The sequence below is a fragment of the Polypterus senegalus genome, chromosome 5 (genome assembly GCF_016835505.1).
Source record: "Polypterus senegalus isolate Bchr_013 chromosome 5, ASM1683550v1, whole genome shotgun sequence".
Classification (NCBI taxonomy): Eukaryota; Metazoa; Chordata; class Cladistia; order Polypteriformes; family Polypteridae; genus Polypterus; species Polypterus senegalus.
In genome coordinates, this window is record NC_053158.1 from 206,283,533 (window position 1) to 206,309,068 (window position 25,536).

Sequence of the window (25,536 nt, forward strand, 5' to 3'; positions counted from 1 at the left end):
CACCCAGCAGCTCCGTCTCACTTCCTCCCATCTCCGGCTCAGCTTGCTGGGTTTCCCACAATCCTTTAAATAGTCCTTGACCTGGAAGTGCTTCTGTCCTCCAGTCCATGTGATTCACTAGCACATCCGGGTCGGTTGAAGACTCGTCGTTTTCTTCAGCACTTCAGTTCTTCCGTCCTCGGAAGTGACTTGGGAGTACTTCCGGGCTATATGGGAAAATAGAAATCCTGCTGTCTCCCTGCAGCGTCCTTCGATGGCACCCACGGCACCCAGCAGAGCTGTGAAGACGCACTCCATCTCCCAGGAATCTGGGGCACCTCCATGCTGCAGGGAGGACTCCATCTAGCGGCCTGGATGTGTCGGCCGGCCATCTCTCACACACCTAAAACTGAACGAGCTCACGTTCAAGGTCTCCATTTGCAAATACGTTACGTTCACCGTTCATAGAAGAATGAGTTTGTTCAGTGAAGGCGCTCTTTTGAACTCGTTCATGCACAACACTGCTTATGGGGAATCTTCACTTTACGAAGCTTTCAGCTCTTTACTGTACTTTATTTGGCTAAATAGCGGCTGCTGCTGGTTCTTCCGGCTCCCCGCACCGACAACCGACCCAGTGACGGTTCTACTACCGTCACACACACGTCCGCTGTCCCGATTGTGACGTCGGGCTGCGGGTGGGTGACGGTCTCAAAACATCTCACACGATGGACGTGCATTACTGTAACTCTGCATCAGGACAGCAGTGGACACTCGACACGCCTCTCCCACTGTACCGATGTTAACGTTTTGACATTTACACGTTTCTGTTACACGTCATAACATTTTTTCCCTTATTGATAAAAATGTTACATTTTTGAGTTGTTTTTCTGGGTGCAAACATAACGCTAAGGAGGCTGCAGGTTTTTAGGGGGGGGGGTCTAGCTCAACACCGCCCCCTATTGTCAACAAGGGAAAACGCACTTTTGAGCGGAATCTGACAGATACGAGATCATGAAAACTTTTTATTCTGATAAAAGACAGTACAGTGGAACGTCGGGTCATGACCGTAATTCATTCCAAAACTCTGGTCGCAACCAAAACTAATTTCCCCCATAGGATTGTATGTGAATACAATTAATCCGTTCCGGAGCGTATGAACTGTATGTAAATATAGATTTTTAAGCACAAAGATAGTTAATTGTAATAGTAAACTAAATGTAAAAACATTGAATAACACAGAAAACTAACATTGCAAGAGTTCACGCTACAGCCTTATGAACCGCTGGCTGTAAACAGATAGGAGATACTGGGCTTCCCATCCTTGTCCCCCTGACAGATGTGGTCCCAGCCAGGCACGAGCTCCGGCCATCCGTCACAAAAGAAATGAACATTTGAAAAATCTGTAATTTATACAAAAACTAACCATAAACAGCCAAGAAAACTAACCTGGCATGAGTCGAGTTCTGGCATGAAGGAAGTGAGCAGGAAGCTGGGTGGAGAGGAGGTTACAGTTTTGAGGTCAAGTCCCTCTGCGTGATGCACGTCTGACCGAGAACAACGTACTGTACAGGGAGAGACTGAACACGTGTGGAAATCACCGGCGCGTACGAACCGGAAGGGAAACTGGCTTGTTCGTCACCCGAGTGTGTGGTCGGGAACAGAGGTTGGCAGACTTTTTGGTCGTGACCTGATTTGCACGTGTTCCGAGATGTCCGTGACCCGAGGTTCCACTGTGTCAGGAATGTAACAAAATGTTTGCTGTTTTTTAGGTACCGCGCCCCCGAGGTGCTCCTGAGGTCCTCCACCTACAGCTCTCCCATTGACATTTGGGCCGTAGGCTGCATAATGGCAGAGCTCTACACGCTACGGCCTCTTTTTCCTGGAAACAGTGAAGTGGATGAGATCTTTAAGATCTGCCAAGTTTTGGGAACAGTAAAGAAGGTCAGCAGCACATATCGCTCTCTCTTATGTTTTTTTTAATTATTTTAGAAGTTTTTACTTTAGGATATGCTGCAGAGTTTGTCTTTATTATTAAACCCGTCTTTGCCTTTTTCCATTATTTTATATTGTGTTTCTTCCATGACGGGACCATCCGAACCCTGATAATGTCTGTCTTGGCAAAACGCCACCAGGACTTTCTGTCATCTTTATTGTCTCCTTCCATTTGAAGCTGTCACCTGGGTTTCTGCTTACCTTTAACACCATTAAGGGGCTCATGTTGTGTTCTGCTGTGTTACTCAAGTGCCAAAACCAGTAGAGTCACTTCTGGCATTTACTGTGACTGTTTCATTTATGTTAGGTAGAATGCCCAGAGGGGACTGGTCAGGTGGTCTCGTGGCCTCGGACCCCCTGCAGATTTTATTTTTGTCTCTCCAGCCGTCTGGAGTTTTTTTGTTTGTTTTTTCTGTCCTCCCTGCCCATCAGACCACCTTACTCTTATTCTATGTTAATTAGTGTTGTCTTATTCTAATTCTTACTTTGTCTTTTATTTCTCTTTTCTTCATCATGTAAAGCACTTTGAGCTTCATTATTTGTATGAAAATGTGTGACAGAAATAAAGGCTGCTGTTGTTATTGTTACGGGATTGTCAGTGCAGATCCCTCACCTCAGAGCCACCACTCCGCCCCACATTAAAACTTTCTAATAATTAATCTATAAAAACAGTGCATTTGTGAAGATGATAAAAATTACTATCTCTCTATTAATATATACTGCTGCTGGATTATGTGAATTTCCCCTTGGGATAAATAAAGTATCTATCTATCTATCTATCTATTATATAGTGCCTTATCTATCTATCTATCTATCTATCTATCTATTATATAGTGCCTTTCTATCTATCTATCTATTATATAGTGCCTATCTATCTATCTATCTATCTGCCTTTCTATCTATCTGTCTATTATATAGTGCCTATCTATCTATCTATCTATCTATTATATAGTGCCTTTCTATCTATCTATCTATTATATAGTGCCTTTCTATCTATCTATCTGTCTATTATATAGTGCCTATCTATCTATCTATCTATCTATCTATCTATCTATCTATCTATCTATCTATCTATCTATTATATAGTGCCTTTCTATCTATCTATCTATTATATAGTGCCTTTCTATCTATCTATCTGTCTATCTATCTATTATATAGAGCCTTTCTATCTATCTATCTATCTATCTATCTATCTATCTATCTATCTATCTATCTATCTATCTATTATATAGTGCCTTTCTATCTATCTATCTGTCTATTATATAGTGCCTATCTATCTATCTATCTATCTATCTATCTATCTATCTATCTATCTATCTATCTATCTATCTATCTATCTATCTATTATTAAAGAAAATCTTGAGATGAGACTTTTGCTAAGAGATTTTTTCAAGTCCCACCCTCCTCTCACCATTTGCGGTTCACGGCCCACGCCCGCGGTCCTCTCACCCCTCATTGGTGTGAATGCTTTTGTCAGACTCGATTCCTGCGCTCTCAGCTCTTATGAGTTTTTACGTTTTCCTCACTTTCCTAATTAAGGAAAACTTATTATGTCCCAATCTTATTGACGAATTTCATCCCAAATGGTTATCAACAGAAAAAAATGAGTACACAGGCAATCCTAGCACTAAGAAACGATGAAGTCAAACAAATTAACGCGAAAATTGTCAATCGGTTACATTGTAAATTGTTTAAATGCGTATCACTAGACTCTGCTGAAGCAGTTGGTGGTGATGATGAGGAAGATGAAAACATCCACTTCCAATATCACGAAGAATATCTACAACCGTTAACACTGCATCTGGTCTTCCACCGGCTGAATTACTGTAGAAAGAAGGACGTATCCTGATGTTATTGTGTAATTTACGTCTGAGTGATGGGCTATGCAATGGGAGAAGATTAGTTGTATTGAAAATTGGTTGAACAATTCTGACATGTCAGATTTGAACAGACGACAAAGGTAATGTAGTCCATCTAACATGAGACCCCAAAGGAGATCTCGATATGCCTTTTGTATTAAAACGTGTGCAGTTTTACCATTAGAATAGTTTTTGCTATGACAATTAACAAACCTCAGAAACAAACATTCGGAAAAAATTGTTTTATTTATTAGAGACAAAGAAATGAAATTCACTCACGGACAGTTATACGTTGCGTTGTCACAATGACAGTCCAAACATGGAATCAAAATTCACAAAATTCCAAAAATTGTTTCACAGTAAAATTGTAAGTTTCAAAAGTATTTGCATATTAATTTCAAAGCCAAACAGAGCGAAAACGTATAACGTGACGAATACCTCTAACGCAACATGAAATTACGTTATTACGTTTTGCTATTTTTTACTCTGGTTGTAAAGTAAAATATTTATTTCTATTATACATATGTAACAATTCACACGAAAATAACAATCTGGTTAAATTGTACATCCTCACCCCCCATGCGCAAGCGGCAGAGCCGTGAAGTGACTAGCACATAGCGCCCACATGTGGGTTGGCGAGCGAAGAGAGCAGGGGGCAGGTATAATAAAACATTAAGATCTGAGGATGTACGTGTGTCCTGTCCCTCGGAGCAATCTGATTGGCCAGTTTGGCTTTGTTGTGATTGGTTGGTTTGGCTTTGGTAAATCAATCGAATGAGAGTGCAAGTTCAAGTGTAAGTGCATAGGAGGCACACTGAGAGTCGCCGTCAGAGATGAGGAAGTACGAAAACGAACCATGAAAATAATGACAGAGTCTGAGAAGCAGGCATTACAGGAATGTGCTGGTCAAGAGAAGTTCAGACACATTCTAATACCAAGGAGGTGAAGGTACACGTATTGCAAGAGATATCAAGAGATCAAAAATTTTTGAGAGAACGCGTCCAGTAAACATTTTGAAATCGTATATAAAAATCAGAGTCCTGATCGGCCCTCTCCTCGCCAGTTCTCCAGTCTCTCTCGTCTCCCCTGCTAAACCTCCGGCGAATGCAGCCTCTGCTCTGGCCCTCATCCATCCGGCCCACCGCCGTTACTACCTACCGGGACACTCCGAGTCTAAACCAAGTCTAAACCAAAAGGCCCTGCCTTTTACCAAAGCTCTTTCGGAAGTCAAACTGTATAGTCGATAAAACTGAAGAGAGGAATCGTGTTTGACCTCAAGTCAAAACAAGCGTGAAGCGAAGCCCACCACACGTGAAGGATTTGCACAAGGGCATCAATGCAGACTGATTCCGGGTACATTTAGCACAAATTATTTCTCAGAGAGAATCACAGACTCATGGAATTCTTTGCCAAGTCGTGGGGTGGACAGAAGGACTTTGGAGGCTTTGAAATCTCGACTCGACAGGATTTGACAATCTGTCTTTGACTAATTGGCCTGTTTTCGTCAAGTTTGTATTTTAACAGAAACGGGTTTGGATTATTTAACGCTGGGAATTTAGGGACATATACTGTATCTGTCTGGGTGTGGACCCCTTTACTGCCTGAAGGTGAGCAGATGGCACTCTCCACCAGCATGTTCATTACCTCTGGCTGCCACCATCCGCTCCATTTATAAGTTAGGACAGGCATCTCCCTGGGGTGTTTGTTTCTCAGATGTTACAACTTCCTTTTTAGACTTGACATCCGAAGTCTAACCTTGAGAAGGTCGACGGCTTCAGGGGTCTTCTATCCATAGGGGTCCTACTGTCATTATTGAAACAAGTGGCAATCCTGTTTAGGGACTTCACTCTTACAGGTTTATGGTGTCTTCGAACAGAAAGGGGTTAGGCATGTTTAGCTTCGGGAATTTAGGGATATACAGTGTACCTCTCGGGGTCAGTACCCTGCAATCTCCCCGAACCACCACCAGCGAGTTAGGGTCACCAAAAGTGTAACAAAATGAGGAGCTGCCCACTTTGTCCTTTGGCCATGAGCTCTTTGAGTAAGGAGGGTAACAAATTTTGAAATTGTGTTATTACTTTGACAGGTGGATTGGCCCGAAGGGTACCAGCTGGCGTCTGCAATGAACTTCCGGTTCCCTCAGTGCGTTCCCACGAACCTGAAAACCCTCATTCCGAATGCCAGCAATGAAGCTATTAGCGTGATGAAAGAAACGCTGCAGTGGGATCCGAAGAAGAGGCCCACGGCCATCCAGGTAGGAGCAGCGCGCGGTCCGTCTGGTGTCCGGCCAAGTCTGGCATCGTCTTGGTTGGTCATTAAGGGACCTGTGCAGGGAGAATTTCTTTTAAATTGATGACGTGTTCTGCTTGATAAATTGCAGGCTCTTCGCCATCCTTATTTTCAAGTGGGACAAGTGGCTGGAACATCTCTGCCCTACGCCGAGCAGCAGAAGCCCATTAGCCGACCGCTTCAGCCAGCAGAACCAAAGCCAGTATCTCTAAAGCGGTCAGAGCCCCTTTCACCTTTGGAGCCGGAAGCCAAAGCAGAGCCAGAGACCCCGACCGCGGTCACTCACCTACCCCTGCAGCAAATACAGCTGCCACAGCCACAGGCCTCGAGCCAGCCGAGCTTTTTAAAGGAGAGCAAAAAATCTGAACAGCCAAACCTGCCAGCCATCAGTAACGGCGGTTCGCCAGTAAGTATGCTGTTAGGCTTTGACGTGGGTTCTGTTGGTTAAGTGACTTTGGGCAGCAGCCCGTGGTTGAACTTTAGAACTTGTGTGTACTTTGAGCCTCCATCCATGCCTCCTGCATTCCACAGAGAGGCAGTGCCAATCCTGGCAGCACTGGGCACAAGATGGAAGCAAACCTGGTTGAGGACCCGTTTCTGTCTCTACGCTTGGCGCACACAATTAAAGTCTGCACACCGAAGAATTGAGAATGATAATGGAAAACGATCCCCCTGGCTGAAGACTTCGTAATGTCGTCCACCACCATTAAAACTTAGTTAGGGGGTGACGTGAGACAAAGTGAAGCGTCGCTCTAATCTCATTACATTTCCCAGTGATAAAGTGGTGTCACACGTTACCTTTTTCAATTCTTGGAATCGCATCACACCAACTGACTTCACTACAAATCCAATCCAATCCAATTTATTTTTGGTGTGGCCCAAAATCACACAGGAAGTGCCACAAAGCAAAGCAAGTTTGGTAAGAGATCAAGTGTTGCTTCTTCTACAAAGATCTTCTAAAATGGCCCGCACCCATTTGTTGGGACCCCCAGAGAAGATCCTCAATCATTGGATTTGAATGATTTAAGTATCACACGCATCTCCAGTCATGCAGTCAGTCATTCATTCTATTTCAGGGGTGGGCAATGTCGGTCCTTGGCCCATCTGCAGGTTTTTGTGCCAACCCAGTTTCTTAATGAGAAGTCAATTATTGCTGATGAAGCACTTATTGCTTAAGTGACGTTTTCATTTTAGTGGTCTTGCTTGTTATGGTTGTCCACCCTGTCACAGATTGGTGGGACGCCGCTTCACTGTATGCACCGAGAGAGCAAGCCTGGTCAGAACAGTACCTCCCCCGGTATGCTAGATGGCAGACCCCCGGGTTAGGTGGCAGTGGTTCCTCAGATTCCCGCAGGGCTCCATGGGAGATGGAGTTCTCTACAAACCTGGTGGGATTCAAGGGGTGCCGCCAGGGGTTCCTGCGGTTGTTCCTGATCTCGTGTGGGCAGCTCTTCCACCGAACCTGGAAGTGCAGCTGGAAATAGGCCGTCAAACACTTGGAGCACTTCCGAGTGGGCTATAAAAAGCCAGAGTCGGGAGGAGGGAGACAAAGCTTTCCGGAGAGGAGTGGAGTAGATAGAGAGAAGAAAAGCATTGTGTGTGTGCTTAGTGCTTGTGGGGAACGGGGAAGGCGTTGCTCAGGTTCCTCAGTTACCTGCCGTGCGTCTTGTCGGTTCATTTGTTTCCACTTCAAGCACTCGAGTCAAGTCAGGCAGCTCTTCCGATTGGTTCCTGTCACTCACATTTATACCTCCACCAATGGCCCAGCATTCCATGCGCTTGGAGAACATTCAAGAAGAGATGTGGAGACTTTCAGAGGGCATAAAGAGGAGCCCATGGAGGACTTGTGGGTTATTCTTGGTGGGTCGTGGAGAGTGAAAGCGACAGCAGGAAGAAGCATTTAGCAGCTCTACATTAAGGAGGGGAACAGCGCGAGATTAGCAGTTGCCTCGTCGGAGGCACACGTTTGTTGTTTTATGAGGCGTATTCCGTGGATCATAACCGTGGAAAAAGTTAACTAGCTCTTTAAGGCTTTTAAAGTACCGTTTGTAATTGTTTAATAAACCCGCCCGTTGTTTGGTACTCGCAAACTTTGCGTCAAATGATCTCCGTACCGTAGATTTAATCTGCCAAGCTATCGGTGATCTTCGTGCTTCGATGTTTTTGCCAGTTTGAGTGGAAGGAAAGCAGCGCTAAAGAGCTTTGGTAGCCTAAAATCAGACAAAAGCAAACGACAGGAAATGAGTAACCAATAGAAACTGGCGGAGCTCGTTGGTTGTGATTGACGAGTGACAAGAGGCCTTCTGAAATGAGGAACGCTGGCGTTAAAAAGGCCGTCTGGAAAAGTCGCGTTATTGAGAAATGAGGCCATTCTGAAATAAAACTCAGAACAATTACGTGTAAGGTAACTACACTATTAAACCAAAGTAAATTATTAACATTATATGTCATAATTATTAAGGTAGCCCTACTTATGTATTTTTTTTTTTTTTACAGTTTAATAGATAGATAGATACTTTATTAATCCCACGGGGAAATTCACATTAATGACTCATTTGCTGATATTGCTGTATGTTTTCATGCAATTATTTCATATTTACCATTGTATTTGTTTCATTTTCACATAAACAACGGGGGCGGCACGATGGCGCAGTGGGTAGCGGGGACTCGGGTTCACTTCCTGGGTCCTCCCTGTGTGGAGTTTGCATGTTCTCCCCCTGACTGCGTGGGTTTCCTCCCACAGTCCAATGACATGCAGGTCAGGTGGATTGGCGATCCTGAATTGTTGTGGGTGTGTGCCCTGTGGTGGGCTGGCGCCCTGCCTGGGGTTTGTTTCCTGCCTTGCACCCTGTGTTGGCTGGGATTGGCTCCAGCAGACCCCGTGACCCTGTAGTTAGGATATAGTGGGTTGGAAAATGGATGGATGGACAATATTCAGTATCATCTTCAGACAGAGGAGCAGCTTCAATGACAGACTTCTATCTATCTATCTATCTATCTATCTATTATATAGTGCCTTTCACTCTATCTATCTATTTATTATATAGTGCCTTTCACTCTATCTATCTATCTATTTATTATATAGTGCCTTTCACTCTATCTATCTATCTATTTATTATATAGTGCCTTTCGCTCTATCTATCTATATATCACTTTATCTATCTATCTATCTATCTATCTATCTATCTATCTATCATATAGTGCCTTTCGCTCTATCTATCTATCTATCTATCTATTATATAGTGCCTTTCACTCTATCTATCTATCTATTATATAGTGCCTTTCACTCTATCTATCTATCTATTATATAGTGCCTTTCACTCTATCTATCTATTATATAGTGCCTTTCACTCTATCTATCTATCTATCTATTATATAGTGCCTTTCACTCTATCTATCTATTAGATAGAGTGAAAGGCACTATATAATAGATAGATAGAGTGAAAGGCACTATATAGATAGATAGATAGATAGAGTGAAAGGCACTATATATCTATCTATCTATTATATAGTGCCTTTCACTCTATCTATCTATTATATAGTGCCTTTCACTCTATCTATCTATCTATTATATAGTGCCTTTCACTCTATCTATCTATCTATCTATCTATCTATCTATCTATCTATCTATTATATAGTGCCTTTCACTCTATCTATCTATCTATCTATCTATCTATCTATCTATCTATCTATCTATCTATCTATCTATCTATCTATTCCATTTGAAGCGGATCTTTTACTTTGCTTTATACTCATTTTGTTTTGTTATTTTCTAAACAGAAGCCAGCAGCCATCACAAACGAAAATACCGTGGTGGGGGTAAAGAGTGGCCGCCGACGGTGGGGCCAGTCGATGCTGAAGACGTCGGACAGCTGGGACGACTTTGACGAGTTTGATCTCGGGGTGTCCTTCTCTAAAAAGCCCAGCATTGGATTTTTAAAAGAAAAGGGGACCAAGGAGCCCTTATTCCGGTAGGTTTTGGGTTCTTTTTCCTTGTATTTTATTATCCACCCATTGACTCTTTTCTTGTATTATTTTAGTTTTTTTTTTTTAATATATAAAATGTGTTTTCCCTTTGTTTGCATTTTGATGACTCCATGTTTTCCTGCCTCTGCACTTGGCGCACATCACATGTGTAAGAATGACAAAAAAACCAAGAGAAATGTTTGGGGGATCCACCCCGTAAAAGAACGTTTGTATTATGACAGAGTAGTGACTTGAGACTGAGCCTAACATACATTGGACTGACTATTGAGAGGAATACGGCAGTTTTATAGAGAGGCGGGTCCTTGAGGCCGGAAGCGGAAGTGATGAAACACTTGGGGGTGGATGGGAGTTCTCAGGAGGCGGGACCGGAAGTGCACTCTGTGGAAGAACCGGAGGTGTTGATAGGTGAGTTTGGCTTCTGGGAATCTGCAGGAGAAGAAAGAGAGGCATTAGGACATCCTGTCAACCCCTGGTCCGGTGTTATCACACTCTTAGTCAAGCCCACCGACTGCTTCCCAATCGCATGTGTGTGACACATGGAATGTACGATTTAAGAAAAAAAAAAAACTAGGATCGTCTCATTCACGTTCAGTTTTGGAGTGCATTTCGATGTCTGTTGCTTATCAACACGTCTCCCTTTGAGAGCACAGGACAGGAGTGAGGAGGACATCAAGCTGAGCTGTGCTTTCTGCTGATCAAAATGGAGTCCTGCAGTTCTCCATTCTTGGTGTCAGAGTTTGGTGAAGTCTTTCATGTTAGTCACACGGGCAAGTAAGAATTACATTGTATTTTGTGCGTGCGACGGTACAACTAACGCCGTTACGTTAAATACAAAAAACAAAGAAAAATTAAACAAGGGAATAAAGGAGGTCCTCCCAGCCAGCCAGCCAGCAATCCATCCATCTATCCATTATCCAGCCCGCTATATCCTAACTACAGGGTCACAAGGGTCTGCTGGAGCCAATCCCAGGGCGCAAGGCAGGAAACAAACCCCGGGCAGGGTGCCAGCTCACCGCAGGGCACACACACACACACCAAGCACAATTTAAGATCGCCAATGCACCTAACCTGCATGTCTTTGGACTGTGGGAGGAAACCCACGCAGACAACATGCAAACTCCACACAGGCAGGGAGGACCCGGGAAGCGAACCCAGACAGGTCTCCTAACTGAGAGGCAGCAGCGCTACCCACTGCGCCACCATGCCGCCCTCCTCTGAGCCAAAGACCTGCAAATGTATCCTCCAGTAAAGATGTCCAAAGTCAAAAATGAATACGTAGTGCATCTCAGTCATCATAGACATGGGTTACACCTATGATGGAAGACCAGGCTGACCCAAAGGTGATGGACTGGAAGGTGACAAGAAAAGAGAATTCTTAAACCGGCAGGGGGCAAAACCAGAAGGGCAGAAGTGCCAAAGCTCAAAGTCAAAATGCATGCAAGGAAGCAGATGCCACGGAGTCCACAGCGGAGGCTGAGTCATTTTTAAAAGTTAGTGAGTCCTCTTCATAGACATATGGCTCAACTAAATCACATTTCTGGGTCGAATGGTGATCGAATGTCGATTCAAGAAGTAAAAATTTGGATTTGATGTCTGCTTCTTCATTTAACAACAACAGCATTCATTTCTACAGCACATTTGTCATACAAAGGACGGAGCTCAAGGTGCTTTACAATATCCGTCCATCTATTATCCAACCCGCTATATCCTAACTACAGGGTCACGGGGGGTCTGCTGGAGCCAATCCCAGCCAACACAGGGTGCAAAGCAGGAAACAAACCCCGGGCAGGGCGCCAGCCCACCGCAGGCTTTACAACACGTCAGAGTTATTTATTAATTTATCTGTCTATGTATGTATGTGTGTATTTATTTATTTATTCATTTTCTCTTCCCACTAGGCCTGTCGAACAAGCTGCAGTCGTTGCTCCTATCAATGGAAATGTAATTCCATCGAGTACGACGATCAACAGAATTGAGTCGGGACTTTCAAATTCCTCTTCGGCTAAGCAGCACTATTTACGACAGTCCCGGTACCTTCCTGGTAAGAACAATCATGTCACCTAAGAGTACTCTTTTTATGTTTTTATTTTTCATTTCATTTTAAAAGAAACGTCTGGAGTGTTTTCAACTTGACTTTCTTATCTACGCAGAGATTATATAAGAACTAGCCGTGCTGTAAAAAGCCTGGGGTCCTGGAAACTACTGAAGTCGTCAGAAAAAAATTGAAATGTAGATAATTGAAAGGAAGTCCTCTGGCGTCTCCCTCGCTCCCTGTTTAGCCGACGTGCTCGCATCATTTGTGCATCAGCGGCTAAGCGGCTTTGTCTTTCTTTGGAGGTTCTTTACCTCGACTGCACCTCTCACTTCCACACACACTCACTCACACTCGCATACACTCGCATACACGCACACACACACACTCACGCACACTCACACGCACACACACACACATACACGCGCACACACTCACACACTCTCTCACACACACACACACACACACACACACACACACGCATACTCACACACGCACACTCACACACACACACATGCACACACACACACACACACGCACACTCACACGCACACACACACACACTCTCACACACTCGCATGCACACACACTCACACACACACACTCTCACACACTCGCATGCACACACACTCGCATACACACACACTCACACACTCGCATACACGCACACACACACCAGGGACAATTGAGGATCGCCAATGGACTGTGGGAGGAAAGCCACACAGACACGGGGAGAACATGCAGCTTCACATAGGGAGGACGTGGGAAGCGAACCCGGGTCTCCTAACAGTGAGGCAGCAGCGCTACCCACTGCGCCACCATGCTGCCTGACAACTACGTTGTAGATATTCCCCAATTTATCTATTATTCTTTCATTCTGTTTATATGAACAATCAGAGCGTAAACGTGTATGCAACTGATTCATTTTCTACTGCCTTTGCGATGCTGTTTGCTTTTTGACTCATTTTTACGGTAAGTAAAAAATTAAATGTAGGTAATAAAAAAAGTTCAGGTAATCCAAAAAATACAGAAAATGAGAAGAAATGTCGTACAATATCGATGAAAGAATTTGTGGAATTAAACGTAAGGACAAAGAAGTAAATGCATAGCACAATTCAGAAAAGTACGGTATGTAAATTTCAAACTTTTAAAGAATATCTGTACTTTAATTAAAAATGACCTCTTACCTGATGAATTATAAAACAATGACTTCATTGATTATAATATAATTTACTAAACTAGTTCAAACAGCCACCGCAACACTAAGTTGTGTAATTTTCCAAATGAATTAATAGCCTTTTGTGGAAATCAGAACCAGCACAATGAAGAACATTTCACAAATACAATTAAATCACTAAAACCAAAAAAAGCAGAAAGTAAATTTCCAAAAACCTCGGCTCAAAACAATGATGGAACACAATTTGCCTTAAGAAAGACAGTAACAAGTACCGTATAAACTGGCGTTTAAGTTCTCCTGCGGGTAAGTCAGGACTTGATTTTACCGTATAATTTCTGATATTTTATAATGTTGGTCGTATAAGTCGAATGCGGAAAATTCACGTTTTTGGTCCAAGAAATTACGATATGCTAACACCTGCTAACCTGTGAGAGTAACCATGGAGCACTTGGCCTTTTGTTTTCTATGTTTTGTGCCCACGTGACCACACGGTATTTAATACCCACACTATTCCGATGCGACGTTTGCACTGTTTTGTGTTTTTTGTATCTCACGCCCTCATACACTTTTATCGTAAGAGCATCCCTTATCTACGATGGAGCATTCGATCAGAAGAAAATATGAAGCTGGTTTTAAATTAGAGTGGCACAGTGGCGCAGTGGGTAGCGCTGCTGCCTCACAGATAGGAGACCCTTAAGGGTTAACTTCCCGGGTCCTCCCTGTGTGGAGTTTGCATGTTCTCCTCGTGTCTGCGTGGGTTTCCTCCCACAGTCCAAAGACATGCAGGTTAGGTGGATTGGCGATCTGAAATTGTCCTTAGTGTGTGCTTGGTGTGTGTGTGTGTGTGCCCTGCAGTGAGCTGGCGCCCTGCCCAGGGTTTTTTTCCTGCCTTGCGCTCTGTGTTGGCCGGGATTGGCTCCAGCAGACCCCCTGTGGTTAGGATCTAGCGGGCTGGATAATGGATGGATGTTATACTTTTTATATTTTATTGTACTACAAAGATGAGAGAGAAACAGTATTTCGATTTCTTCTGTATGTTCTGTGCATATAGTGAATTGACAGTAAAAGGCGATTTGATCTCAACTGATGACAGACATCTAAACTTCAATAAATCAGACAGGAGAGTCACTTTGAAAACCCACACAAATCGCTCCAGAAACTCCTTTCTTCCTTGTGCCATTTGAATTTTCAATAAGAAATATCGGAAATAATGATTAAGGTAGCGCTGCTGCCTCACAGTTAGGAGACCCGTCTGGGGTTCGCTTCCCGGGTCCTCCCTGCCTGCGTGGAGTCTGCATGTTCTCCCCATGTGTGTCTGCGTGGGTTTCCTCCCACAGTCAAAAGACATGCAGGTTTGGTGCATTGGCAATCTTAAATTGTGCTTGGTGTGTGTGTGCCCTGCAGTGGGCTGGCACCCTGCCCGGGGTTTGTTTCCTGCCTTGTGCCCTGTGCTGGCTGGGATTGGCTCCAGCAGTCCCCCATGACCCTGTAGTTAGGATATAGTGGGTTGGATAATGGATGGATAGATAGATGTGAAAGACAATAAATAATAAGCAGATAGATAGAGGCATGGTGGCGCAGTGGGTAGCGCTGCTGCTTTGCAATTAGGAGACCTGGGTTCGTTTCCCGGTTTTGCATGTTCTCCCCGTGTCTGCGTGGGTTTCCTCCCACAGTCCAAAGACATGCAGGTTAAAATTGTGCTTGGTTTGTGTGTGTGTGTGTGTGTGCCCTGCAGTGGGCTGGCGCCCTGCCTGGGGTTTGTTTCCTGCCTTGTGCCCTGTGCTGGCTGCGATTGGCTCCAGCAGACCCCCGTGACCCCGTATTAAGGTTTTGATTTATATCCTGTAACCTTTTTTTTTTCTTTGGTGTAAATATGTATTATCTAACTGCCTTACCTTGAGCTGTCTTGTTTCTATTTGTTTGTTTTATTTCATTCTGTCAGTTATTAGATAAAACTGCGAAGGCAAATTTCATGTTTTCTTATGTAAACCTGACTAAACAAAGAAACCTTAAACCTTTAAAACCTTAAACAATACAACGTCGCCAGCTTAGTGAACACGGCTTACCGAGTTTAAACCGATATGGCATAGGCTCGCGCCACGCTTACAAGAATGAAACAACTACTGTTCGACCTCGGCCGTCCCGTTGGTGCCATCAGATGACGATTCACGGTATTCTCGGGGTGTCATGGTTGCCTCCCCCTGGTGGCGGCTGTGGTCCTCGTGACGCTCTACAAATTTAGCACAAGCGTAATCAAGTTCTCCCCGTCGGAGGCCTGACTGCACTATTTTGATATTCTTCAGTTACCTACAAATCGGGCTTCACATCAGGAGTGTCCCTGTCACTGGAATGTCTGGCTACACCAGTAAATTATAATGAAATAGAAAATCATTGCAATCTGCCATGCGGTTGGTCTGGTGTGTGCTAATCGGTGCTGACTAAACGTTTATTTGCTGTGTGCCCAGCGCTTTACACTCCATTCATATCTAGGTAACCCCTTTTTGTTTTCCTTGCTTGCATTTTATACTTTCTTTGGTTCATAAGATCGTTTTCCTTACCAGTTATGATGTAAGGCAATGTGGGAGTGGGATGCGTGGAGAGGCTCCTGCGAGCGCTGAGCCGTACTTGCCGACGGAGAGGACTGCCATCCTGCAGACGGTCAAGCGGCTCATAACTGCAGCTTCCTACCCCATTCGCACAGTCTGTTGGTGTTTCATCAGCGTGTATCGGCGATTTGTTTGCTGTCAACGTCTATCAGTTATGAAAAAGATGAAAATATCCAAGTTAGGGTCTTCGCAGTCAAGGTGAAAATGAAACCGTTCACTCAGGCCTCGTTGAAGTCGCACAGAACATTTCTTCGTTTCAAGATACACACGTTTGCAAACTTCCCAATGCTTTTCAATCAAAACTGCGTACAGCACGATACGTTCAAGACGTGTCAGCGAAAATTGAACTTTCTTGACGGATTTCCCGCCACATTTCAATAAAATGTTTCCACGGCTGGCTCCATGCGGACATACGGACAGACAGGCTAGATGCTGCTCACGTTATATGCAGACGCAGCTAAAACTGACCGACGAGTACAATAAACTGGGTCCATCCCCAATGACAGAGTGTGCTTGAATCTGTAGAGCCCTGGATTGGGAAAAACTATTAAGATATCAAACGACGGCCACCTAGAGGTTTAACACGAGTGCACACAGCTGCTCCTTTCCGCATTTTAAAGTGACATTCATCTTGGTCTCTTTCAGGTGTTAATCCGAAAATCTCTTCATTAGTGGCAGCAAATCGGGACGCATCCCAGGACCTGTGGGGCAATTCGTCGGCTTTAGTGCCCAAGCCGCTCGGCCCGATTGGAGGACTTGGGGTGAGCAGAACTCATGCAGGTGAGCACCATACAAAAGATCACATTGCAGGCCTTTGGAAGCTCAAAGCGTGTGCTTCTTTTTTTTTAATTTAGCTGGTGACAATGACATTTATTTCTGTCACACATTTTCATACAAAAGATGGTGCTTTACAAGATGAAGATTGAGGAAAAAAAAAGACAAAATATAAAAATAAAATTAGGCAATACTAATGAACATAGAATAAAAGTAAAGTCTGATGGGCAGGGAGGGCAGAAGAAGCAAAAAAAAAAAAACTCCAGACGAGATCAAAACAAAATCTGCAGGGGCTTCCGAGACACAAGACCACCCAGCATTCTACTTAACACAGGGGTGTCGAAACTTTTTTCACTGGGGGGCCACATACAGAGAAATACTATACGCAGAGCTGGGCCACCCACTAGAGGTGAGGTACTCTACTCTATATTGCTTCACCATCCTGTGCATTAAGCCAGCAAACTCAATCAAATATCAGTAAATGATGCTTCATAATTGAATATGCTGAAAGAAAAAACAAAACGCATCTCAGCTCTCCATTTATCTTCTATATATATATAAAGGAGAGTTGAGATCCGAGAGACTGTGTTTGTGGAGGGATTGAGAGTTAAGGCGGGGCGGGGCGGGTCATGTGATCAACTCCCGGGGCGGGGCGGGTCACGTGATCAACTCCCTTCCCATTGATGTCATTTCATTCACTTCATTTCGCTCTGAGCTGAGCTCCCCAGCTGACGCGGTCTTGCATTCATTTTTCCTTAGCGTTTAGTCCTTTCTCCTTTACTAATTTACGGTTTAGTACACGCGGTACTTACACAGTCACACGTAAAAGGGGAGAAGACTCCGTGCAAGAAATGGGTATTGAAATTACCTTGGAAGACATGCAATCAACGAGGCCATTAAACGGATCTCAAGAGAGGTCTTCTAGTTTGGAAAAAAAGCGCTCGGCTGCCAAAACCAGGCGATTAAACCAATCTCAACAAGAAACGACTTCTACGTTAGAAAAAAAAAAATGATTCGCTGCCAAAATCAGGCGGTTAAACGAAACTGAAGAAGACAGGATTTCTAGATTGGGAAAAGGACGATTGGCTGCCGAAACTAGCCGGTTAAAAGAATCTGAAAAGACAGGACGTCTAGATTGGAAAAACCACGATCCGCTGCCATAAACTAGCCGGTTAAACGTGCAGCGAAGCGCGCCAGGTCTGCTAGTTGTATTATAAAGTGCTCTCGTCACATGCAATCGAGTAAGAATCCAAAGCTGACACTTGATGTGGCGGCACGGTGGCGCAGTGGGTAGCGCTGCTGCCTCGCAGTAAGGTGACCCGTCTGGGTGTTTACTTCCCGGGTCCTCCCTGCGTGGAGTCTGCATGTTCTCCCCGTGTCCGCGTGGGTTTCCTCCCACAGTCCAAAGACATGCAGGTTAGGTCTACTGGCGATCCTAATTTGTCCCCCTAGTGCAGGGGTCCTCAATCGCGGTCCTGGAGAGCCGCAGTGGCTGCAGGTTTTTGCTCCAACCCAGTTGCTTAATAAAAAGCACTTATTGCTAAAGTAACACTTCTGCTTCACTTTAGTGATTTTGAGCCCTTATTGCTTCATTTTGTCTTAAACAGCTATTTGAATTGCTCCTTATTATCAATAACATGCAAACGACAAGAGAGAGCAGCATTTCTCCATTTAGCTTCTTTACATTTACACCTGTGTGTATTTATCTGCACTATTGGGTTTAATGAAATAATTGGAAGAAAAATGAAGAGAAAAAAGTGAAGGACTGAGAATTACTCGTCCATTTTAGCCTTCAAATCATTTGCATGATAGAAAGGGAAAGAAAATCTAGGATATGAGAATGAGCTGACATAGCAGAGTTCATTTAATTTCATAGCTTGTTAGTGCTTTATTGGCAAGAATTGCTTTCTAATTAAGCAACCAGGTCAGAACAAAAACCTGCAGCCACTGCGGCTCTCCAGGACTGGGATTGAGGACCCCTGCCCTAGTGTATGTGTGGGCGCCCTGTTTTGGCTGGGATTGGCTCCAGCAGACCCCCCGTGACCCTGTAGTTAGGATTTATCGGGTTGGATAATGGATGGATGGAAACTTGATGTTTTAAGTTAGCTGACAAATCTTCAGTTCGCTGCACAGCTGCATTTCTGGACAAGCAAACATTGCTGAATTCCCGCATTTTCTCCGGGCACGTTATTCCTGTAACTTTAATGAGGCACTAGTGTGTGCTTGGTGTGTGGGTGTCCTGCCCAGAGATTTGTTCCTGCTCCAGCAGACCCCCATGACCTTGTGTTAGGATATAGCGGGTTGGACACTGACTGACTGTTTTATGAAGTCGCCATCTGAGAAAGGTTTCCTGTGACGGGCGGCGAGTTGCGTTTCCTCGTAACTGACTAATGTGGCATGTTCTTGTGTTTTGTTAGCACGGAGAAAAGTCCTGTTGTTGAGCTAGCAGACTGGCTGCCATTTGCTCAGCTTTCTGTTCTCCCTCTGCACCGGTGGAGGTCGGATGTTTGGTGTCATACTGTCGATACAAATTATACTCTGTCATCACTGCGATAGTTTCATTGCAAATCAAATAGACACATTGGCCCTTTCTCACCATGTCTGAAATCTTCTGCACTCACTTGCTATTGTGGGTTTCATTGGTTCTGCCATTTTTGGTTACCCAACTTGTTCTTTGGTTGCGCTTGTTTGTGGAGACTCTGCCTTGATCAACACAATAGCCCCACCTTGTGTTAAACCTAAGAAGTACAATACAGTTAAAAACAAGTTTCGTGTCAATCAGTCAGTCATTTTCCAACCCGCTATATCCTAACTACAGAGCCAATCCCAGCCAGTACAGGGCACAAGGCAGGAACAAATCCCCGGGCAGGGCGCCAGCCCACTGCAGCACACACACTAGGGACAATTTAGGACCGCCAATGCACCTCACCTGCATGTCTTTGGACTGTGGGAGGAAACTGGAGGACACGGGGAGAACATGCAAAATCCACACAGGGAGGACCTGGGAAACAAACCCTTAAGGGTCTCCTAACTACAAGGCAGCAGCACAACCCACTGTTACCACCCAAGTTTCGTGTGTGGGCCATACAGTGGGTACGGAAAGTATTCAGACCCCCTTCAATTTTTCATTCTTTGTTATATTGCAGCCATTTGCTAAAATCATTTCAATTCATTTTTTCCCTCATTAATGTACACACAGCATCCCATATTGACAGACAAAAAAAAATAATTTTTGAAATTCTTGCAGATTTATTAAAAAAGAAAAACTGAAATCTCACCTGGTCCTAAGTATTCAGACCCTTTGAAACCTCAGTATTTAGTAGAAGCCCCCTTTTGAGCTCATACAGCCAGGAGTCTTCTTATGAAAGATGCAACAAGTTTTTCACACCTGGATTTGGGGATCCTCTGCCATTCCTCCTTGCAGATCCTCTCCAGTTCTGTCAGGTTGGATGGTAAACGTTGGTGGACGGCCATTTTTAGGTCTCTCCAGAGATGCTCAATTGGGGGGCTCAGGCTGGCCATTCAAGAACAGTCACAGAGTTGTTGTGAAGCCACTCCTTTGTTATTTTAGCTGTGTGCTTAGGGTCATCGTCTTGTTGGAAGGTAAACCTTCGGCCCAGTCTGAGGTCCTTAGCACTCTGGAGAAGGTTTTTGTCCAGGATATTCCTGTACTTGGCCGCATTCATCTTTCCCTCGATTGCAACCAGTCATCCTGTCCCTGCAGCTGAAAAACACCCCGACAGCATGATGCTGCCACCGCCATGCTTCACTGTAGGGACTGTATTGGACAAGTGATGAGCAGTGCCCGGTTGTCTCCACACACTGAGGAGAGGCAAGACACATGACAGCCCGCATGGAGTTTGCTAAAAGACACCTGAAGGACTCTGAGATGGTGAGAAATAAGATTCTCTGGTCTGATGAGACCAAGTTAGAACATTTTGGCCTTAATTCTAAGCAGTATGTGTGGAGACAACCAGGCACTGCTCATCACTTGTCCAATACAGTCCCCACAGTGAAGTATGGCGGTGGCCGCATCATGCTGTCGGGGTGTTTTTCAGCTGCAGGGACAGGACGACTGGTTGCAATCGAGGGAAAGATGAATGTGGCCAAGTACAGGGATATCCTGGACAAAAACCTTCTCCAGAGTGCTAAGGACCTCAGACTGGGACCTTCCAACAAGACAATGACCCTAAGCACACAGCTGAAATAACAAAGGAGTGGCTTCACAACAACTCTGTGACTGACTGTTCTTGAATGGCCCAGTCAGAGCCCTGACTTAAACCTAATGGAGCATCTCTGGAGAGACCTCAAAATGGCCGTCCACCAACGTTTACCATCCAACCTGACAGAACTGGAGAGGATCTGCAAGGAGGAATGGCAGAGGATCCCCAAATCCAGGTGTGAAAAACTTGTTGCATCTTTCCCAAGAAGACTCCTGGCTGTATGAGCTCAAAAGGGGGCTTCTACTAAATACTGAGGGTTCAAAGGGTCTGAATACTTAGGACCAGGTGAGATTTCAGTTTTTCTTTTTTAATAAATCTGCAACAATTTCAAAAATTCTTTTTTTTGTCTGTCAATATGGGATGCTGTGTGTACATTAATGAGGGAAAAAATGAATTTAAATGACTTTAGCAAATGGCTGCAATATAACAAAGAGTGAAAAATTGAAAGGGGGTCTGAATACTTTCCGTACCCACTGTATGTCATTATATTTTTAGAATTTGCTGCAGGGCCAATTAAAAATGGACCACGGGCTGTAGTTTGGACACCTTTGACCTAACATAATTGATCTTAGTCAGTGCTCATGGTCTTCAGGCTTCAAATTTAAGAACTTGATGACGATGGTCATGTGGACCTCTGGCCTTCAATCCATCAACGTGGGGACATCACGGTGTCCTGATCAGGTGGTGGTGGTGCAGATCACCACCACAGAAAACCGGAAAGAGAACAGCAGAGAAAGTGGGGGTTAGTACAGATTGTGGAGCCACCATGAATGATAAAGATAATTAGATGCACATACAGAGCATCAGGATTAAGCTAAAATGAAGCTCTAAGAAAGCCATGTTAACATATAACGTGTTTTAAGCAGTTTTTTAAAGAGCTCCACCGTATCAGCCTGGCGAATTTCTATCAGTCATCCATTCTTGATTTTAGGTGCATAACAGCAGAAGGCCGCCCGCCCGCCTCACCACTTCTTTTAAGTTTCACTCTTGGAATTCTAAGCAGCCCCTCATTTGAAGATCTGAGGTTACGATTTGGAGTGTAAGGTGACAGACATTATGAGACTTAAGATGGAGCAGATTATTGAAGGCTTTGTAAACCATCAGCAAGATTTTCAAGTCAATTCTAAATGACACAGGTAACCAGTGTAGTAACATCAGGACTGGGGTGATGTGCTCGGATTTTCTTTTCCTAGTTAAGATTCTGGCCGCGCCATTCTGCACTCATTGTAATCAATTGATGTCTTTTTTGGGTGGTCCTGATAGAAGTGTGTTACAGTAATCTATCCATCCATTATCCAACCCACTATATCCTAACTACAGGGTCACGGGTGGTCTGTCGGAGCCAATCCCAGCCAACACAGGGCACAGGGCAGGAACAAATCCCGGGCAGGATGCCAACCCACCGCAGGACACACACAAACGGGCCAATTTAGGATCGCCAATGCCCCTAACCTGCATGTCTTTGGACTGTGGGAGGAAACCCACGCAGACACACATGGGGGAGAAACACAAATAAGACATTGGGGGTCAGTGAGACAAGAGAGTCGGGGTCATCAGGCGCTGCTGATAAATACAGTTGTGTGTCGTCAGCAGAGCTGTGGTGGCTCACGTGATGCCTTGAGACAATCGGACCTCATGGAGGCACAGAGATCAAAAAGAGCAGCAGACCCAGGAGAGACCCTCATGGACCGCCATATAGAATATCAGGGGGTCTTTGAAGTATAATTACCACAACTAAGAAAGAGTTTTTCTACCTGTTAAGTAAGACTCAAACCAATTTAAGACCCTGCCAGAGAGGCCCACCCATTGACTAAGGCGATTTATCGTGACCGATGGTATCAAACGCGGCACTCGGATCTCAGGGGATGAGAAAAGACAGACGGCAGCGCCCTTTTAATGACACATGCTGTATGTAGCCATGACATGAACGAGGGCGTCTTTTGGACTTAATTAAGTGGCTGCTTATCTCTGTGCAATGGGGCCCATGAACATAACTTCACTTTGGAATGGTTTGAGGGGGCTTCAACTGCAGTTCTCCACCCAAAAAAATAATATTTTCTTTCATCCGTTACGTACACCGTTTAGTTTGTAGTGACGGCCCAGAACACGTTTTAATTTCACATCTTCATGGATCATTTGGGGGTATAGCTCAGTGGTAGGAGCCCCCAATTCAGGGCTGGGTTCCCCCCTCTGTTCTCCAAAGTTTGTGCTAACTGCTGTATTTCGAGGGATCAATTGACTCACAAATTTTGGCAATATGGTGGCGCACTGGTAGTGCTGATGCCACCTGGGGGTTCACATCCCAGGTCCTCCCTGCATTGATTTCCTCCGGGTGGTCCGGTTTCTTCCCCCAGTCCCACGACATGCAGGTTAGGTGAAATGGCAACGCTAAATCAGCCTTAGTGTGCATGTGATGTGTGGGTGTGCATTCGCCCTGGGATGGCCTTGTGCCCAATGCTAGCTGGGATGGACTCCAGCACTTGTGACCCTGGTCTGGATCTGGCAGGTTGGAAAATGACATGATGTGGTTTCACAGAGAAAAAATAAAAAGTTTGTGACAGATGTGAGTGCCATGGAGGATGGACTGGCATCCCGACCGGGAGGGAGTGCAATTCCTTAACCAGCCGGGATGCCATAATGGAAGGAGACACACGGCCTGGCTGGGATGGTTTGACGTTCTTATCCCAGTCGGAATGAAGATTTTAATGAATAGAATGAGGGAGAGACTCTGTGCTTCATCCCCAACATGTGAGATGGACACCTGAGGGGTTACCTGGGACTTGTAGTTTGGAAGGGGGCTCATATTGGGGTCCTGTCTGGAGTGGACCTCCCCGAAGTGCTTCAGTGTCGTATCACTGGACTGACTCCCGGGTCCTCTCACCACATTTGGGAGGAATAGGACGACACTCGCTGCGGAGGAGTAGAGGGAGACGAAGACCAGCTCTTTGTTAGGCTGCGCTGGACGGAGTAAAAGCCTATTGAGGGATTGATTGTTAACAAGTCAAAATCCCTTTATTTGAACCAAGGACTGTGTTTGGTGGAGCTTTGATTGGTGCTCTGGGGCGCCATCTTGTGGCCGCATAGAGTGGGCATCTGTGGTGACCAATGCCGGGCCATGTCAAAAACATCCATGGGAAAAAAAAAAGTCACGTTACTCGTGTCATGTAATCCATGCGTCAAGTCATCCAATCGAATGCTCACATTGGGCAAAACACATGCATTTTTTTTTTTTTTGCTAAAACATCAATAAATAAAAACATTTTGGAAAATCAAAACAGGATTCCTGACCAATGAATGAGGAGGAGAGGTGGAGGTCTTCAATTCCAAAGCTCATTCCCGTGTGAACACATTTCCCCCGCATGCACCGCTCCGATTTTCTGGAATGGCGGTGAAGAGAGTTAGGGGGTCCGTGGCAGTGCAGTGTTCTTAAATAAAAAGGCCTGTGGGTGCTTGTGGGTGGGCACTGCTGCCAGGCTGAGCACCCCTGGAGTATTTAGTGAGGAAACTCTCTGATCGCGCATTGACACGCACATACGATTGGCTCAGCCGTTTTCCTCCACAGGTCTTTAAGGAAGAGCACCTGCACACACGGGAATCAAGGAGCCTGAGTAGGACCGAGCGGACGACAGACGCTATATAAATAAAATGCAGTATTATTATTATTATTATTACTAGCAGAATACCGGCGCTTCGCAGCGGAGAAGTAGTGTGTTAAAGAAGTTATGAAAAAGAAAAGGAAACATTTTAAAAATAACGTAACATGATTGTCAATGTAATTGTTTTGTGACTGTTAAGAGTGTTGCTGTCATATATATAATATACACACACACACACACATATAAACATATATACACATATCTACACATACACATATATATATATATATATACACATCTACATATACATACACATATCCACATATATATACATATCTACAAATATATATACACATAAATACATACATATCTACATATATATATACTGTATATATCAAAATCCCCGCGCTTCGCAGCGACAAAGAACTGCTTTTAAAGTTTTATTAAGAAGAAAATTAAACCTTTTTAAACTGAGGGAATATCCCAATAACTATCTGTTAAGGATCTCTTTGTATGCCACGTTGTCAGTTCAGCACTCCGGTTGTAATCTGACCAAGCTGTGTGCTGAGATTACTTTTGAGAATGCGACGTCTAGTTTTGTCCAGGAGGAAAGCAATGTTGCCTCAAATCAATGGCATTCTTTTGTAGGGTCTGTCCCTGAGACTTATTAATTGTCATCGCGAAGCAGAGTCTTACTGGAAATTGGAGGCATCTGAATTGAAATGGGAGATCAGAGGGTGTAACGGGGATGCGAGGAATACATTCAGAGTGTGGAGAAACTCTACAGACAGCGTGTGTATTAACTTGTGGATTTTTCTGTGAATATTTGGTGGCAGCGTGACAAAGTTGCTTCCGCAAGACCATATTAGCTGTGGAGCATATTCTTTTCCTACCTTGTCAATTGTGTAATGCGTTTTTTGAACAGGTTTGATCACTCGTACTGCGTTCAGTCAGTTCACGTGAGCTGCTCTCTTTTGTGTTGTTGCGATGTCCACGGCTTTATTTAATGTTAGCTAAGACCC

General features: G+C 44.4%; 1 protein-coding gene across 2 annotated transcripts in view; it reads left to right on the top strand.

The window, feature by feature from the left end:
* Window positions 1-25,536, top strand: part of mak (male germ cell-associated kinase) — an 80,619-nt gene that overhangs the window by 45,455 nt on the left and 9,628 nt on the right. For both annotated transcript variants that reach the window (XM_039754024.1, XM_039754025.1), the window contains exons 6-11: window positions 1,749-1,920; window positions 5,917-6,084; window positions 6,211-6,525; window positions 9,900-10,090; window positions 12,005-12,147; window positions 16,567-16,701. In XM_039754024.1, coding sequence (XP_039609958.1) covers window positions 1,749-1,920; window positions 5,917-6,084; window positions 6,211-6,525; window positions 9,900-10,090; window positions 12,005-12,147; window positions 16,567-16,701 — 1,124 coding nt within the window. The remainder of the gene's footprint in view (window positions 1-1,748; window positions 1,921-5,916; window positions 6,085-6,210; window positions 6,526-9,899; window positions 10,091-12,004; window positions 12,148-16,566; window positions 16,702-25,536) is intronic.